Source organism: Felis catus, chromosome D1 (assembly GCF_018350175.1).
Source record: "Felis catus isolate Fca126 chromosome D1, F.catus_Fca126_mat1.0, whole genome shotgun sequence".
Lineage (NCBI taxonomy): Eukaryota > Metazoa > Chordata > Mammalia > Carnivora > Felidae > Felis > Felis catus.
The window spans coordinates 110,624,286-110,638,618 of NC_058377.1; the positions used below are offsets into that span (position 1 = coordinate 110,624,286).

The 14,333-nt window shown below is 58.3% G+C and overlaps 1 protein-coding gene and 1 long non-coding RNA gene across 3 annotated transcripts in view; one reads left to right on the forward strand and one right to left on the reverse strand.

The window, feature by feature from the left end:
- The window catches only part of LRP5 (LDL receptor related protein 5), a 105,563-nt gene that overhangs the window by 82,257 nt on the left and 8,973 nt on the right, over positions 1-14,333 (forward strand). The window contains exons 14-19 of the mRNA XM_023240160.2: positions 3,205-3,413; positions 4,580-4,770; positions 5,379-5,588; positions 8,481-8,606; positions 11,609-11,845; positions 13,942-14,052. Coding sequence (XP_023095928.1) covers positions 3,205-3,413; positions 4,580-4,770; positions 5,379-5,588; positions 8,481-8,606; positions 11,609-11,845; positions 13,942-14,052 — 1,084 coding nt within the window. The remainder of the gene's footprint in view (positions 1-3,204; positions 3,414-4,579; positions 4,771-5,378; positions 5,589-8,480; positions 8,607-11,608; positions 11,846-13,941; positions 14,053-14,333) is intronic.
- On the reverse strand, positions 9,198-11,614 carry LOC102901819. 2 transcript variants are annotated; one of them, XR_002736452.2, is made up of 5 exons: positions 11,341-11,614; positions 10,950-11,080; positions 10,600-10,675; positions 9,696-9,785; positions 9,198-9,540 (listed from the first exon to the last, which is right to left on the reverse strand). It is a non-coding gene; the product is annotated as an uncharacterized LOC102901819 (long non-coding RNA). The 2 variants fall into 2 exon arrangements; XR_441374.4 differs by having other exon boundaries at positions 10,950-11,614.

A 14,333-nucleotide genomic window follows, 5' to 3' on the forward strand; every position in this document is an offset into this window, starting at 1 on the left:
GTGCCTGTTTTCAAGGACTCCTGTTACAGAAGCCACGGAACCAAGTGTTGACCTGCTCCGTGGCCACGGTCGGGGTAGGCACGTAGGTTGTCACGGTGAAATCTCGGCACTGTTACGACAGCGATGCAGAGAAATGCTGCCGGTGGAGATTTTGGGGTGACTTTGGTGTCAGTAAGGTTCACTTGGCCATTTTCTACCCCGAACTGGGTGCTAGGGCTGTGTGTACGGGCTCAGCATCGCTTCTGGCAAAGTACTGCATCCAACGACGATGTGAAGTTAACAGGCTGTCCTCTGAGGTCTGTGTTCTTGGTCAGTGATAAAAGCCCCAGCCTAGGGGCGCCTGGGTGGCTCAGTCGGTTGAGCGTCCGACTTCGGCTCAGGTCATGATCTCACAGCTCATGAGTTGGAGCCCCGCATCGGGCTCTGTGCTGACAGCTCAGAGCCTGGAGCCTGCTTCCGATTCTGTGTCTCCCTCTCTCTCTGCCCCTCCCCTGCTCGTGCTCTGTCTCTCTAAGAATAAATGAAACATTAAAAAAATAAAATAAAAAGCCCCAGCCGAGGGGCACCTGGGTGCCTCAGTCGGTTAAGCATCCGACTCTTTCGATAGCAGCCCAGATCATGAGCTGAGGGTCATGGGATCAAGCCCTGAATCGTGCTTTACACTGACAGCATGGGGCTTGCTTGGGATTCTCTCTCTCCCTCTCTGTCCCTCCCCCACCTCTCAAAATAAAATAAGTAAACTTAAAAAAAAAAAAAAAAGCTCCAGCAGGGCCTTGGCAGCTGTGTATCATCTCTGCGGGAGCAGAGCTGGTGAAATGGTGGGCATATATTCCTTTCTTCCCTCCACCATGCAGGTGACAGTCCCTTTGAGTCCTTTGGAGAATGGGAGGTGTTAATTGATGATGGGTGGCTTTCCTGCTGAGAAAGGTACCAGGCGCAAATTGCCTGAAAGTCTCATCAAGAGGGTTCGTTCATGGTGTCCTACAAATGCCAGGGAAGACTTTGAAGGACGAGTCCTTTTAAGAAACACCTTCTGGGTTCCTACTTCATTTGGAAAACATCTGTTTCCCTCCCTGTGCGTCTTGCAAAACTCTACCCTCTAGTGGCTTTGATCCTTTATGAGGGGCATCCCTGAGCCCCAAAGACGACGTTGTAAGTTGTTGTCTACTTTGGCTAAGTTGTTTTCCTAGTAAACTTTTTCAGGGTAGTAAATATACACGAAAGTTATCATCTTAATTATTTCCAAGGACACAGCTCAGCAGCACGAAGCGCACACATTGTCCTGTGGCCGTCACCCCCGACCATCTCCAGATCTCGGTCATCTCCCCAAACTGGAAGCCTGTCCCCATGAAACACTGACTCCCCCTCCCCCTCCCCCACCCTAAGGCAACCTCCCTTCTCCTTTCCGTCTCTACGAATCTGACTATATTCTGAGTACTTCGTATAAGGGGAATCATGCAGTGTTTATTTATTTGTGTGTGTGTGTGTGACTGGCTTCTTTCGCTTAGCATAATGTCCTCAGGGTTCCTCCGTATCAGAGCAGGTGTTAGAATTTTCTTCCTCTTAAGGCTGAAAACGCTCCATTGTGTGGGTGGACCACGGTTTGCTTCTCTGTCCTTCCACTGATGGACGCTGGGTCTTTGGGCTGTTGTGACAGCACCCCTGTGGATGCCCCCACGTGGCTAGGTGCTACTCTGTCCTGGGGAGGAGGTGGGGTGTTGCCTGTGGCCTCGAATAGGATTCTAGAAGAAATCTTGCATTCGTGGAGTTCCGGTTTTATAACCGGACAGTCATCCGTCTGCCTGAGGACAGGTGTGGGCCGCGTGTCACCTCACGCCCCGTGCATTTCTCAGCTGCCTGTTCTGATGGCTGGCGTCCCAAAGTCAGGGTTGATGCCCGGGACACGGCCAGGGCCGGGCTGCAGTCTTGCTTCAGTCCCAGCCCGTCAGTTGCCCTGGGCTGTGGTCTCAGGGCCCAGAGTCTGTGCTTCGGGGGAAAGGGATGTGCCCAGTTGGAGCAGACGCTCGGCTCCCAGAGCGCCCAGCTCTTGGGGAGGTGGGCGTTATCACCTGCAGAGGCACACGACCCTTTAAAGAAGGGCTCTGTGTTCAGATGTGAGTCACACACTGCTAGCCGCCCAGTGGGACTGTGTGTGTGTGTGTGTGTGTGTGTGTGTCGGGGCGGGGGGGGGAGGTGTACCCTTCCAGCTGGGTTCAAGCGGCTGGGCCTGGTGAAGGGGCTTCTTTTTGGCTGCAAGCCCCTTCTTGCCACCAGGGGACTTCGTTTCAGTGACTGCCAAAGAGATAAAGGAAGTTTGCAATGAGCTCTTGTGACAGCATCATCTTAAGGATGCCCTCAGAGGAAGGGACTTTTCATCCAAACCATTGGTAGCACTCCAGGGAAGCCCGCCTTGCACCAGCTCAGATCACCTGAGAACCTGAACACGGTCTTTCGGGGTGACCCAAGGGGCCCAGATCCACCAGGGAGTGAGGCTTCTGGTCTGTAAGGCAGATGAGGGTGACCTCGGGCTCTCCCTTCCTCCGCGGCATTTCATGGAACCCCCTGAGATACAGCAGGTGGCACAGAGTCAGGCAGAGTTCTCCGGCAGGGCAGAGACCCAGAGAGTGTAGACAGAACCACTGCCGGGAGGGGCGGCTGGCCCCTTGCTCGGGACAGGCACTGCGTGTCATCACGCACCCCCACCCGGGCCCGCACCCCCAGCCTCTCCTTCAGGGAAGGGGCCGTGAGAGGTGGAACTGTGTTCTATACACCTGTGGTCCTGTCACCCTGAGTTGAACAAATAACAAGACTTGAAGGTCTTACTCCCAAAGCATGAGCCCAAGACGATGAGTGAGAAAAGAGAAGATGTCTCTCGAGAAGGAGGCTGTGACCCTGGGCTGACTGTCGAGCCACCAGGCGGCCCTTCCGGGGCAGGAACGGGACCCGGAGGGCATGGCAGCCGACAGTCCGCCGGGAGTTTGCCGAGGGGTGGGCTGGAGATCCGAGCCGAGGGGCGAGGGCCCTTCTAGGACCTCTCCGTGATCAGGTTCCCTCTCAAGCGGGCACGTGGGGGAGTGCTGATCCGACAGGAAAGGTCGAGACGCAGGGTCGGAGATTGACTTTCAGTCTGAACTCGGGCACCGAGGCCTCTGCCCTCCCGGGACGCCCGTAGCCAACGCCCATCTCTTCCTGTGTTACGTGCAGCCCTTCGTTTTGACCTCTCCAAGCCAGAGCCAAAACCCGGACAGGCAGCCCCACGACCTCAGCATCGACATCTACAGCCGGACGCTGTTCTGGACGTGTGAGGCCACCAACACCATCAACGTCCACCGGCTGAATGGAGACGCCATGGGTGTGGTGCTCCGTGGGGACCGCGACAAGCCACGGGCCATCGTCGTCAACGCCGAGCGAGGGTGCGAGGCGGTGGGGTGGGCGGGCACCGCGGTGTGGGGTGCTGCACCCCGGGGCAGGGAGACCCGGGAAGGATAGAAGTTTTAATCCATAGGCTTTGGACCATCCCCATCAAATTTGAACCCTGAGCAAAAATCCCTTCCATAGCATCCCAGCTGGGGGCTGGCTATTTGAATACGTCTCACCACCGGGAGCTCACTACCCTCCTGGGCACAGCCTCCACTCCCGGGAGCTTCTTCCTTCCACGAGGAGGTAGACAGACGTGGAGGGTCCCAAAGGGAATAATAACCAGGGCGAGGCGGAGCCTTAAAGCCACGTGCCGTAAAGCTCAGAAACAAGGCTGAGCGCAGGAAGGTTCGTGCACGGCCGCCACGCCAGGCGGGAGTCAGATTTTTGGGGGCTCCGCTTGGTGGAGCTCGTGCCGGGCGACGGCCAGCGCGACCCCGCGTCCTGGGCCGGGCAGACCCAAGTTGGAATCCTGACCCCGTCGCTTACTGCCCCCGTGACCCCAGGCAGGTGGAGTGACCTCGGGGGTGCGGTGTCTTCTTCTGAGAAGGACGATGGTGATGTCAGCCCCCGCGGCACACAAGTGCTCAGGGAGCACAAGCCTAGTGGCTCTTCCGCAAGCTGATGAGTCTCCCTCGAGGCTGGCATCCACGGAGGCAGGGGCTCCTTTGCTGCAGCCGCTGGGGTGGGCGCTGGTCCCCAAGGCTGCCGCCACAATTGACCACAAGCCGGGGGAGGTGAAAAGAACAGATGTTTGTTCTTTCACGATTCCAGAGGCCAGAAATCTAACGTCAAGCGGTGGCAGGGCTGTGCCCCCTTCAGAGGCTCTGCGGGGATCCTTTCTTGTCTCTCTTCCAGCTTCTGGGGGCCCCGGGTGTTCTTTGACCAGATGGCCTCACCGTAACTGCGTTACAAAGATTCAGCTTCCAATTATGGGTCCCCTTCTGAGGTTCTGGGTGGATGGGAATTCTTGGGGGGACATTGAACCCCATAGGGCCTGGGGGGGCGAGCCCTGAGAGGCCGGGGCCTTGTGCCTGGTGACTTTCCAAAGCCCGGCTGGATGGCCGCGGGGTCAGGGGCTGGTCTATCTGGCGCCTCGTGAGCTCGTTCCCGGTGAGGGATGGGGGGAACTCAACACCCTTCACCTGCTCCCCTCCCCCAGGTACCTGTACTTCACCAACATGCAGGACCGAGCCGCCAAGATTGAGCGGGCGGCCTTGGACGGCACCGAGCGTGAGGTCCTCTTCACCACGGGCCTCATCCGCCCCGTGGCCCTCGTGGTGGACAACAGGCTGGGCAAGCTCTTCTGGGTGGACGCGGACCTGAAGCGTATCGAAAGCTGCGACCTGTCAGGTAGGTGCCCCGGGGCCTCCCCAGGGATTGGGCCCCTCGGCAACCCACACGTCTGACCTTCCCGGGGACACCCGGCCTTCCTTGTCACTGGGAACAGTGGGGGCAGCCTCCATGTTCGTCAGGTGGGCATCATGCTGGGGCTTTATGTCTACGGAGTACTATTATCATCTGAGAGTTCCAGGACGTGGGTCCTGAATGATCCCCGTGTGGTGGGGCAGAAGAGGCGTCTCAGAGAGGATGGGTGACCTGCCAGGGTCCCACAGTGTGGGCCGGGACCCCTCTGCCTCCAGCACCCACCCCTGTGGCCGCTCTGCCCTGGGCCGCCTTAGACCCGGATGCCTCTGGGCTGGAGACCTGCTTAGAGGGGCTTTTCTTCCATACTCGGGGCGGGGGAGGGGAGGGGGCGGCACCGTGCTTGCAGAGAGGGGTCAGCCCAGGTGCCAGGTCAGCCAGCTTCCAGGGAATCCACTCCAGCTCCTGGCCCCGGCCAGAGCACAGAATCCGCCCCCCCCCCCGCCCCGGCTCCCTGCGGCCCTGCGTTCCAAGCTGAGCATGGGCTGAGCGCTCGGGGTCAGCGGCCACTCGGGGGGCACTTGTCCCACTTGCAGGGGCCAACCGCCTGACCCTGGAGGATGCCAGCATCGTGCAGCCCGTGGGCCTGACCGTGCTGGGCCAGCACCTGTACTGGATTGACCGCCAGCAGCAGATGATCGAGCGTGTGGAGAAGACCACCGGGGACAAGCGGACTCGAGTCCAGGGCCGGGTGGCCCACCTGACCGGCATCCACGCCGTGGAGGATATCAGCCTGGAGGAGTTCTGTACGTGGAGGGTGGGCAGTGTCGTGGGCAGGTCCCCGACCGACCGGAGGGGGGGCACCTGTGCAGAGCCCTGAACCGGCCCCTCGGAGAAAGTAGGAGGCTGGCCAGTGTGAGGGCTGCGGGCTGACCGGCTGTTGGCAGGGGCCACTCTCGGGTCCTCGAGGCCACTCTCGGGTCCTCAGTATGCCTCTCCATCTCAGCAACAGATCCGAACCTGACTTCCTCGTCTGCTCCCAGCTACAATCTGCTCGGCTTTCCCAGGGTCCCGTGAGAGTCACCCACTTTCAAATTAGCGTCCCCTTTCGTTAACTCCAGCAGAACCCCATCCGCCGTGTTGGGGATCAGGCTGGGAGATTGGAGGCATTTTAGGATTCTCCTCCGACAGTCTGGGCTGTCCCCAAGGGCTGGGAGATCAGGACCCCTACACTTGGGACCTCTGGTTTCTCCACCCGCTCTGTGTAGGACTATAGGTGGACACAGGAAAATGTGTCTGTCTGTCTGTCTTTCTCACTCTGCTTTCACTAAATACACCCCAGCTGCCAGCTGCTTTGCGTGGACAGAGCGGTGAGCAGGGCCATCGCTGTCCCTGTCCTGCGATGCCCCTGGTCTGGCCACCTTCGAGCTCCCTGTTTTCAAGGCCCGGGAGGGGGGGGCTGCCCCACCTGCCGCCTCACCTGGGCCCCTCACGCTCCCGCTGGCCACGTGTCCCGTCCCTGGAGTCCTTGTCTCTGCTCGCCTTCCTCTGCTCTGAGTGACTCCTGCTACTTCCTCGGCCCCCACCCAGGGTCAGGTGTGGCACTTGGCGTGGGTAAGCTTCTCTCGGCCTCCCTGCTCTGCAAAGCTGCTCTGACTGTTTAGCCCCCAGGCCCTGTGCTCAGTGCATCACTATGTTGCCTGTGTTGTTTTGCCCTAATTCTGCATTACCTCTGAGGAGGGTGGGGCTTAGAAAGGGTATTAACTTCCCCCGTCAACGGGCTGATCAACACGGCAGGGCTTGGATCTGAGGGCAGAGCCCCTGTTTCTTCACTGGCTTTTCTGAAGCTTACCCCCGGTGGGTTGGGCAGATCGAGTTCATCAGAGTTATGTGTGGGGTCCAAACACGTGGCTCTGAGTGAGGTCGTGAGGCTCCCTGCTCTGAGCTTGGGGGCGTGACCTCCGATGGAGCGAATTGGTCACTTCTGTGTTGACTGCCGGGCGGCTGGTTTCTGTCCTTGTGGGTTCTTGGCCAGGTCCTGCCTAAGTGAAGTCACTGGGCCAACGGCTTCCGGATAGCTGAGGCACCCAATGGATAGGGGTGAGAATGCCTGAGTTTCCCTGGCCCCTTACACCATTCTCAGGGAAGCCACTGATTACTGGGTGTCACAGCCTTCAGAACCATTCAGCGTGGTGAACACTGAGCCCACGAACGCCCAGACCTGCCGGTGTTGGCAGAAAGCCAGGCAGGCCGACCAGCAGGTCCTTGGACCTGAGGGGCTGGGAGAGCCAGGAAATGCTTAACAAACAGGGATGAAGCTGGAAACTGGGATGTCCCCATGAGTGCCAACGTGTGATGTCTAGGGAGAGGCTCCTTGTTTTGGGTGAGGGTGGGAGATCCTTGAGTGAGCACTCCCATATTTACCTGGGACGTGGAGCACCCAACCTGCTTACCCACGAAATTCTACAGCTAAACTCTAAACCAGGCATGGCGCTCCACAGCCCCTGGACCCCGTCTGGATGTCACCTGATCTTATAATAAAGTTTTATTGGCACACAGCCACGCCCATTGGTTTGTGCATCACCCATGGCCACCCTTGTGTTACAGCTGGCAGACTTGTGACAGATGGTCTGGCCCGTCAAGCCCAAACCCTTTACTTTCTTGTTTAGAGAAAGTTTGCTGACCCCTGCTCTAAACCGTGACTTCTGTCACTTTAAACTCTTAACCCCCGAGGTTGAGGCAGGACACTGATTTTTCCGTGGGGTGGGGGATAGTGCTTTTTTTCCTTTCCTCTCGCCTGGGGAGGGCAGCCACCCTCCTTGGCGTCTTCCTGTTGTTCAGGTGTTGGTTAATTCGGTTAATTGAATCGAAAACCGCAAGTTCCCCGGGGATGTGCCGTCCTGCTATTTATCCCCATGTGTATTCGCTTCCTGTGACGGCCATGACAAGTCTTCACAAACTGGGTGACTTAACGCAACAGAAGTGTGTTCTCCTACAGCCTGGAGGCCAGACGTCCGAGGTCAAGGTGTCAGCAGGCCTGTGGCCCGCTCTGGGGGCTGTGGGCTGGGGCGGCTCTGTGTGTCCTTCACGTCGTGGTGATTGCAGGTGCTCCTTGGGCCCACATGGCTCCAGTGGGGCTCCAGAGAGAGAGAGAGACAGTCCCTGCACAGACTTCTCCCCTGTGTCTGTGTCTTCACCTCTTCTGGGGCTCTTATAAGGACATCTGTTGTTGCATTTAGGGCCCACCCCGAAAATCTAAGATGACCTCATCTCCAGAGCCTTAATTTGATTACATTTGTGAAGACCCCTTTTCCAAATAAAGTCACATTCACAGGTTCCAGGCATTAGGACGTGGACATATGTTTGTGGGGGGTGGTGCACTACACCATGAGAGACAGGCAGTGTAGAGTGATGGTTGTGGGAGCAGTGGGAGCTAGTGTAGACGGGCTAGGGTGTGATGTTGGGCCAGTTCTGTGAGTGCTTTCAGCCTCTCGTCTTCCTGTCTCTAAAATGCACGTTAATGGAAGTAGACTCTGTCAGCTGCCCCGGGAATTAAGTGGGATTAACTGCAGGGGCCTGGCCTATAGGAGTGACCATTCTTGTGAGTTCTTGCCTGGCCCTAGTTTCCAGCACCCTTGGGGCTACAGTCCTGAGGTGAGAGGCCGAGCCTGACCCCCTCTCTCTTTTTGTCTCCACAGCGGCCCACCCGTGTGCCCGGGACAACGGTGGCTGCTCCCACATCTGCATTGCCAAGGGTGACGGGACACCACGGTGCTCATGCCCAGTCCACCTCGTGCTCCTGCAGAACCTGCTGACCTGTGGTGGTAGGTGTGACCTCAGCAGTTTCTCTTGGGACACCGGACAGGGACTTGATTCCCTGCCTGCCAGGTCTCTGCCCAGCATCCTTTTTTTTTTTTTTTTTAATTTTTTTTTTTCAACGTTTATTTATTTTTGGGACAGAGAGAGACAGAGCATGAACGGGGGAGGGGCAGAGAGAGAGGGAGATACAGAATCAGAAACAGGCTCCAGGCTCCGAGCCATCAGCCCAGAGCCCGACGCGGGGCTCGAACTCACGGACCGCGAGATCGTGACCTGGCTGAAGTCGGACCCTTAACCGACCGCACCACCCAGGCGCCCCATGCCCAGCATCCTTTTAAAGTCACACTCAATGTGGCATCCATTCTCCAGGGCCAACTCTCCCTTCACCTGCCTTTCTGTTCCAGGGTATGCATTCGGGGCTATGAATTTCCCTCTAAGTACTGCTTTTGCTGCATCCTACAAATTTTGATAAATTATATCTTCTTCAATTTGTTCACATGTTTTAAAATTTCTCCTAAGACAATTTCTTTGTCCCCTGAGTTATTTAGAAGTGTGTTGTTTAATTTCAAAATATTTGGGGATTTCCCAGCTATTAGTCTGTTACTGATTTCTGTTTAATTCCGCTGTGGTCAGAGAACATACTTTTTATGATTTCTATCCTTTTAATATTATGACCCAGCATGTGATCTTTCTTGGTGAGTGTTCCATGTCAGCTTGAGTGTGTCATCTACTCCTACTGGGGGAAGTGTTCTGTAGACATCAGTTAGATCCAGTTGACGGATGGTGGTGTTCAAGCCGTCTGTATTCCCCCCGACTGCCTGTGAGCTGTCAGGCAGGGGTGCTGAAGTCTGCAACTCCAGTAGCAGGCTTGTCTGTTTTCTTTTTGTAGTTTTATCTTTTCTTTCTCCTTCCATGCTTGATTCTCTTCTTTCCCTAAAGCTGAGTGGGGAGTGGTCAAGAATATAAGCTTTAAGGTCAGACAGACCTGGTTCAGATCCCAGCCCTACCACTTCCCAGCAATCCCGAGCTGGTCACTTGCCCTCTCTGAGCCTCCACTTTCTCTTCTGCAAAATAGAGCAGTCGAGAGTGCCTACCTTGGAGTTGTTGTGACGTTAAGTAACGAGCACTTTGCATGGTCCCCGACACGGCACACGGGAATGCCAGCTGCTATTACTTGTGGGACACTGGGCAGTAGTAACAAAAAGGGACGACCGTTATTGTCACTTGTGACGAAGCCCAAATCCTGGGGCTTCCTCTCTGCTGCCCTCAGTGTCCCCCAGGTCACATTGGATCTTCTCATCTCCCCTTCTCTTCTGTGAGCTCCTGGGGGCTGGTCTTCATCCTGCCCCTTTTCTGCTTATCCTCACCCCTTACGGCACCCACACTGTGTCTTACACAGAAGACAGTCAGCACATGCCCACCAGTACAACACAGATGCCTGTCCTCAGCTGGCCTTGCCCCTGGAGAGACTGTCCATTGCCAAGGAGCTCAAGGGGTAGGGCCACAGGAGCTTTCGCTGGTCCTTTCTCACACTGTGAACCCCAGAGAGCTTTGCTGAGAGCAGAGGGGACATTTGGCTGTCCCTGCTGGGGCCGCTTTGACCCTCCTGAGCGTCTTTATGGCTTTTCTCCCAGGTTCCAGCCCCAGGGCTCAAGTGGCTTTGTGGCCTGAGTGGCTCTGCCACTCCCACAGATGTCCAGGCTGCCCTGGAAAAGAGGGGGCTGCACAGAGTGCTGTGCTCTCCCTTGGACCACAGCCTTGGGGCTCCTGAATGACGTGCCCCTCTGCCCCTCCCCTGCCGTTGGCCCTTCAGACTTGATGCCTGGCTACTTCTCTGGGGACAGCACAGAAGGATAAGAGTTCCGAGGGGCTCTCAGGGGTGACGTGGACCCTCGTGCCTCGTGAAGTGGCAGGAGCCAGACAGCATTCTCAGCACACCATCATGAAAGCTGTTTGAGCCCTTCCCAAGTCGGCACGGCCACACACATCTACACTCACCTTGCTGTCCTGTGAGGGGCGTGGGTCTAGCGTTGCTGCTTCTGTTTCAGAGACGAGGAAATGGAGATCGGGGGAGCTGGGGGGGGGGGGTTGTCTGGTTGTACGGTTGCCGAGGGGGGCTAGGTTCAACCCCAGACTTGTCCAACTCCCTCCTGTCCCACCCTGTGCCCCAACCATGTCCTGGCTTGCACTTGGCCTGCGCTGAGGAAGTTGGATCTGAGGAGTGGAACGACTCACCGTGGTCAGCTGGTAGGAGGTGGCCCCAGGTCTCCTCTCCACCCACCCAGCTCCCCATCTTCAGGTGACTCCCTCCATTGGGAGCCTTCCTACTCCTCCTTGCACCCCCTCACCGTGGTATTCTCGCCTTCCTGCCTCTCCTTAGCTCACTCCTCAGCAAGGTACCCTGCAGGTCCTCCACCGGCCCCCGCCGTGTCCGTGGGTCCCACGAAGTCCCAGTCCCACTGCAGCAGCTGCCCCAGACCTGTAACAGGTGCTGGTCCTGAGCACCTGCTCTCTGACCCTTCATCTCCTAAGGGGTGTGCGTGTGTACGTGCGTGTGCGTGTGTGCGCACAATGGACACTCAGGTGTGGCCAGGCGGACGTGCACACGGTGCAGCAGACTGGCAGCCCAGCCTGGGACCCCAGGCAGGTAAAGGCAGGGCTCCAGTTGGGGGGTACCGTGGGCATCCTCAGAGACCTGGCCCAGTGCCCTGAGTTGCATGGGAGGGGATGGAGACTCACGCGAAGCGGTTGTGCCCTGGCGTCTCAGCGGTCGGGGTCGAGTTTCCAGCCCAGAGCGTTTTCTGCTCAACTTGGTGTAGTACCTGCTGCTTCAAGCCCAGGTTCCCGAACACCCCCCATCCCCTCTACGGTTAAAAAAAAAAGGCAACAAAGAAGATTCACAGCGGCAGGTCACATTGCAGTGGAGACGCTCGGGTGCCGCACCGTGATTGAACCGCGGCGCATGGCCCGGCGGGGCGGGGCGTGATGGTGTTCCTGTTCTCTGCAGAGCCTCCCACGTGCTCGCCAGACCAGTTCGCGTGTGCCACTGGGGAGATCGACTGCATACCTGGGGCCTGGCGCTGCGACGGCTTCCCCGAGTGTGACGACCAGAGCGACGAGGAGGGCTGCCCGGTGTGCTCGGCGGCCCAGTTCCCCTGCGCGCGGGGCCAGTGTGTCGACCTGCGCCTGCGCTGCGACGGCGAGGCCGACTGCCAGGACCGCTCGGATGAGGCGGACTGCGACGGTGAGAGCGGCCCCGCCCTCGCCCGCTGGCCCCGCCCCCGGCAGCCCTGGGATGGGCACGCCCACTGGCTCGCCCCTGCCCGCTGGCCCCGCCCCCGCCTTTGCCCGACCCTGGCTTGGACCAGGACCCTCGCAGGCCCTGCCCCAACCCCGCCCTCCCCGGCCTCATCCTGGCTGCCCCCTTCCTGAGATTCTCCCACCCCCTGCAAGCCACTTGCCCTGTCGTCCTCCCGGAGCGTGAACCCAGGCTGGCCACGCAAGAGTAGGGTAGAACGTTTGTCCGCAGCGAAATCGCTAAATCCTCAGGTTGGGAGAGGAAAATGTTATTCGTAGGCCCACGGAGGAAAACTTTGCCACCCACCCTGTCCTGCCAAGTAGTTTGGCTCGAAGGCAGGCTGGGAGAGTCACTTGCCTTCCGCCCTTGGCTCAAGAGTTTCACAAAAACCCCAGGCAAATCCAGTAGTCAGCTGGATAAATCCCCGTCCCCAAAGGCAGCGCTGCCCTCCACAGAGCAGTCTGTGGGATAATGCTTGTTCCTGGGTGGTTTCTAGCAACCCGGTGAGCTGAACGTGACAAAAAGATGTGCTTCAGTCATCTTGGTCCACTCTGACCAGCAGGATCTTCCTTTAGACCTTAGCAGTGCGGTCTTAACCTCTGTTTAACCTTAACCTCTGTTTCTGGGTGTTCTCTGAATTTCCCTTTTATAAACGACCTGCTCAGTGGTTTCGTGCCACAGAGCGTCAGCACCACGGCCCCACGACTGCCGCCGAGCTGTTGATGGGCTGCTCTGCCTCCCCCGTAGCCACCGGCTGCTGTTGTGAGATAACCCACAACTGGTGGATCACCGTCTACTGTCCCCGTTCGTGATGAGCAGCCGTTTACGGAAGATGAAGGCCCGGGGGTGGGGGCTCATCTCCTCAGCGGGTCCTGTACAGCCGCAGATGTTAAGTCTTTGCAGCTTATGGACCCTCCGAGAATTTGATGGAGGTGGGAGGCCAGGGGTTGGCAAACCGCGGCCTGAGAGTCAGATCCAGACCGCCACCAGGTTTCGTAAAGTTGCGTGAGAACACAGCCAGGCTCGCTTGTTTACTTGCACTAAAACGATAGAGACCCATGGCCCTCAAGGCCTGAATACCTGCTGCCTGGCCCTTTGCAGAGACGTTTGCTGAGCCCAGCCATACAGCCTTGCCCTAGCACGAGTGTTTAGGTGGCCGTCTCAGAGGATGGCAGGAGCCCTGGCTGGGAACCGTCCCCCCCGCCTCTCCCCCTGTAATGTTTCTCTGGGAGCAACGTGCAGCACCCACAGCATGCCCTAGTTCGGGCTCTGGGCTGCACCTTCTCTTTCAGAAGCTTCCTCTCCTTTGTTACCAACAAATTGTCCCACCCGCTGCGAGGACAGGGTCCTCTCACCTCCGGCTCCCAGGGAGGGGCGCTTGGGGTGGGGCAGGGTGGCTGGAGAGCTTGGATAGCAAGCACTGGGGGTGGGCGATGGCTGAGTCCCCTGGGCAGTGCCCTCCTCTGCAACGGTAGCTCCTTCTGGGTTGGCGTTCTGGAACACGAGGGAAACAGGCCATACCCAGCCTTCCTCCTCTTAGTCTAAAAGGCCGTGAGCTGCCTTTTCCTTCCTGGTTGAGCCCTTCTCCCCCTTCCTAATCCTCCACCCTGGGAGCTCTGCTGAGATGTCACCTGCCCCTGCTCCCACCCATTCTAGGTCATTCCTCTAGTTGGCTGTCACCTCCCCATAACTCAGGAGAGCCTCGGGGCAGGGGCTGTGTTAGTCCTGGCTCTGCGTGGGCCTGAGCTGTGGTAGGAGCCTGATAAGTACTTCCTGGGAGTCACTGAGGTCCCTTCCCTGCCAGCCGTGCCTAGACCTTGGAATAGGGGTCATCGAGGGGAGGGTGGAGACCGCATTTGCTGTGACCATTCCCTGAACCCATCCTAGAAAGAGTCCTGTTTGTCCGTTCTGCGTTTGGAACCCAGACCTTTCCGTTGGGTCTCGGGGGCGGGGCGGGAAGCGCTGGTTGGCGGCTGTCCACTTCGCCCTCCTGGCGGCGTCACGCCCCGCAGCCTCTCTGAGCGCAAGCTCTCCCCCTGCAGCCGTCTGCCTGCCCAACCAGTTCCGGTGCGCCAGTGGCCAGTGTGTCCTCATCAAGCAGCAGTGTGATTCTTTCCCTGACTGCATCGACGGCTCGGATGAGCTCATGTGCGGTGAGCCAGCTTCCCGTGGAGGGTTCACCCTGGGCTGGGGTGCTCCCCACGAGTGTGGGGTCTAGAGGGAGAAGATATGCTGGGGGCCTGGTACACGGACAGAGGAGGTTGGGAGGTTGGGAGCACTTGGCCTTGGGGGAGGCCGGCAGGGAAGCCTGCCTGGAGGTAGGGGCAGCTGTGGGGCTGAGCTGGGAGGGGGAGGGGGGCGCGTGAGCCCATGGGGGTATTTCCGGCTGTGACGGAGACAGGCCCCTGTGGTTGGGGCTGACTGTGCCTGAGAG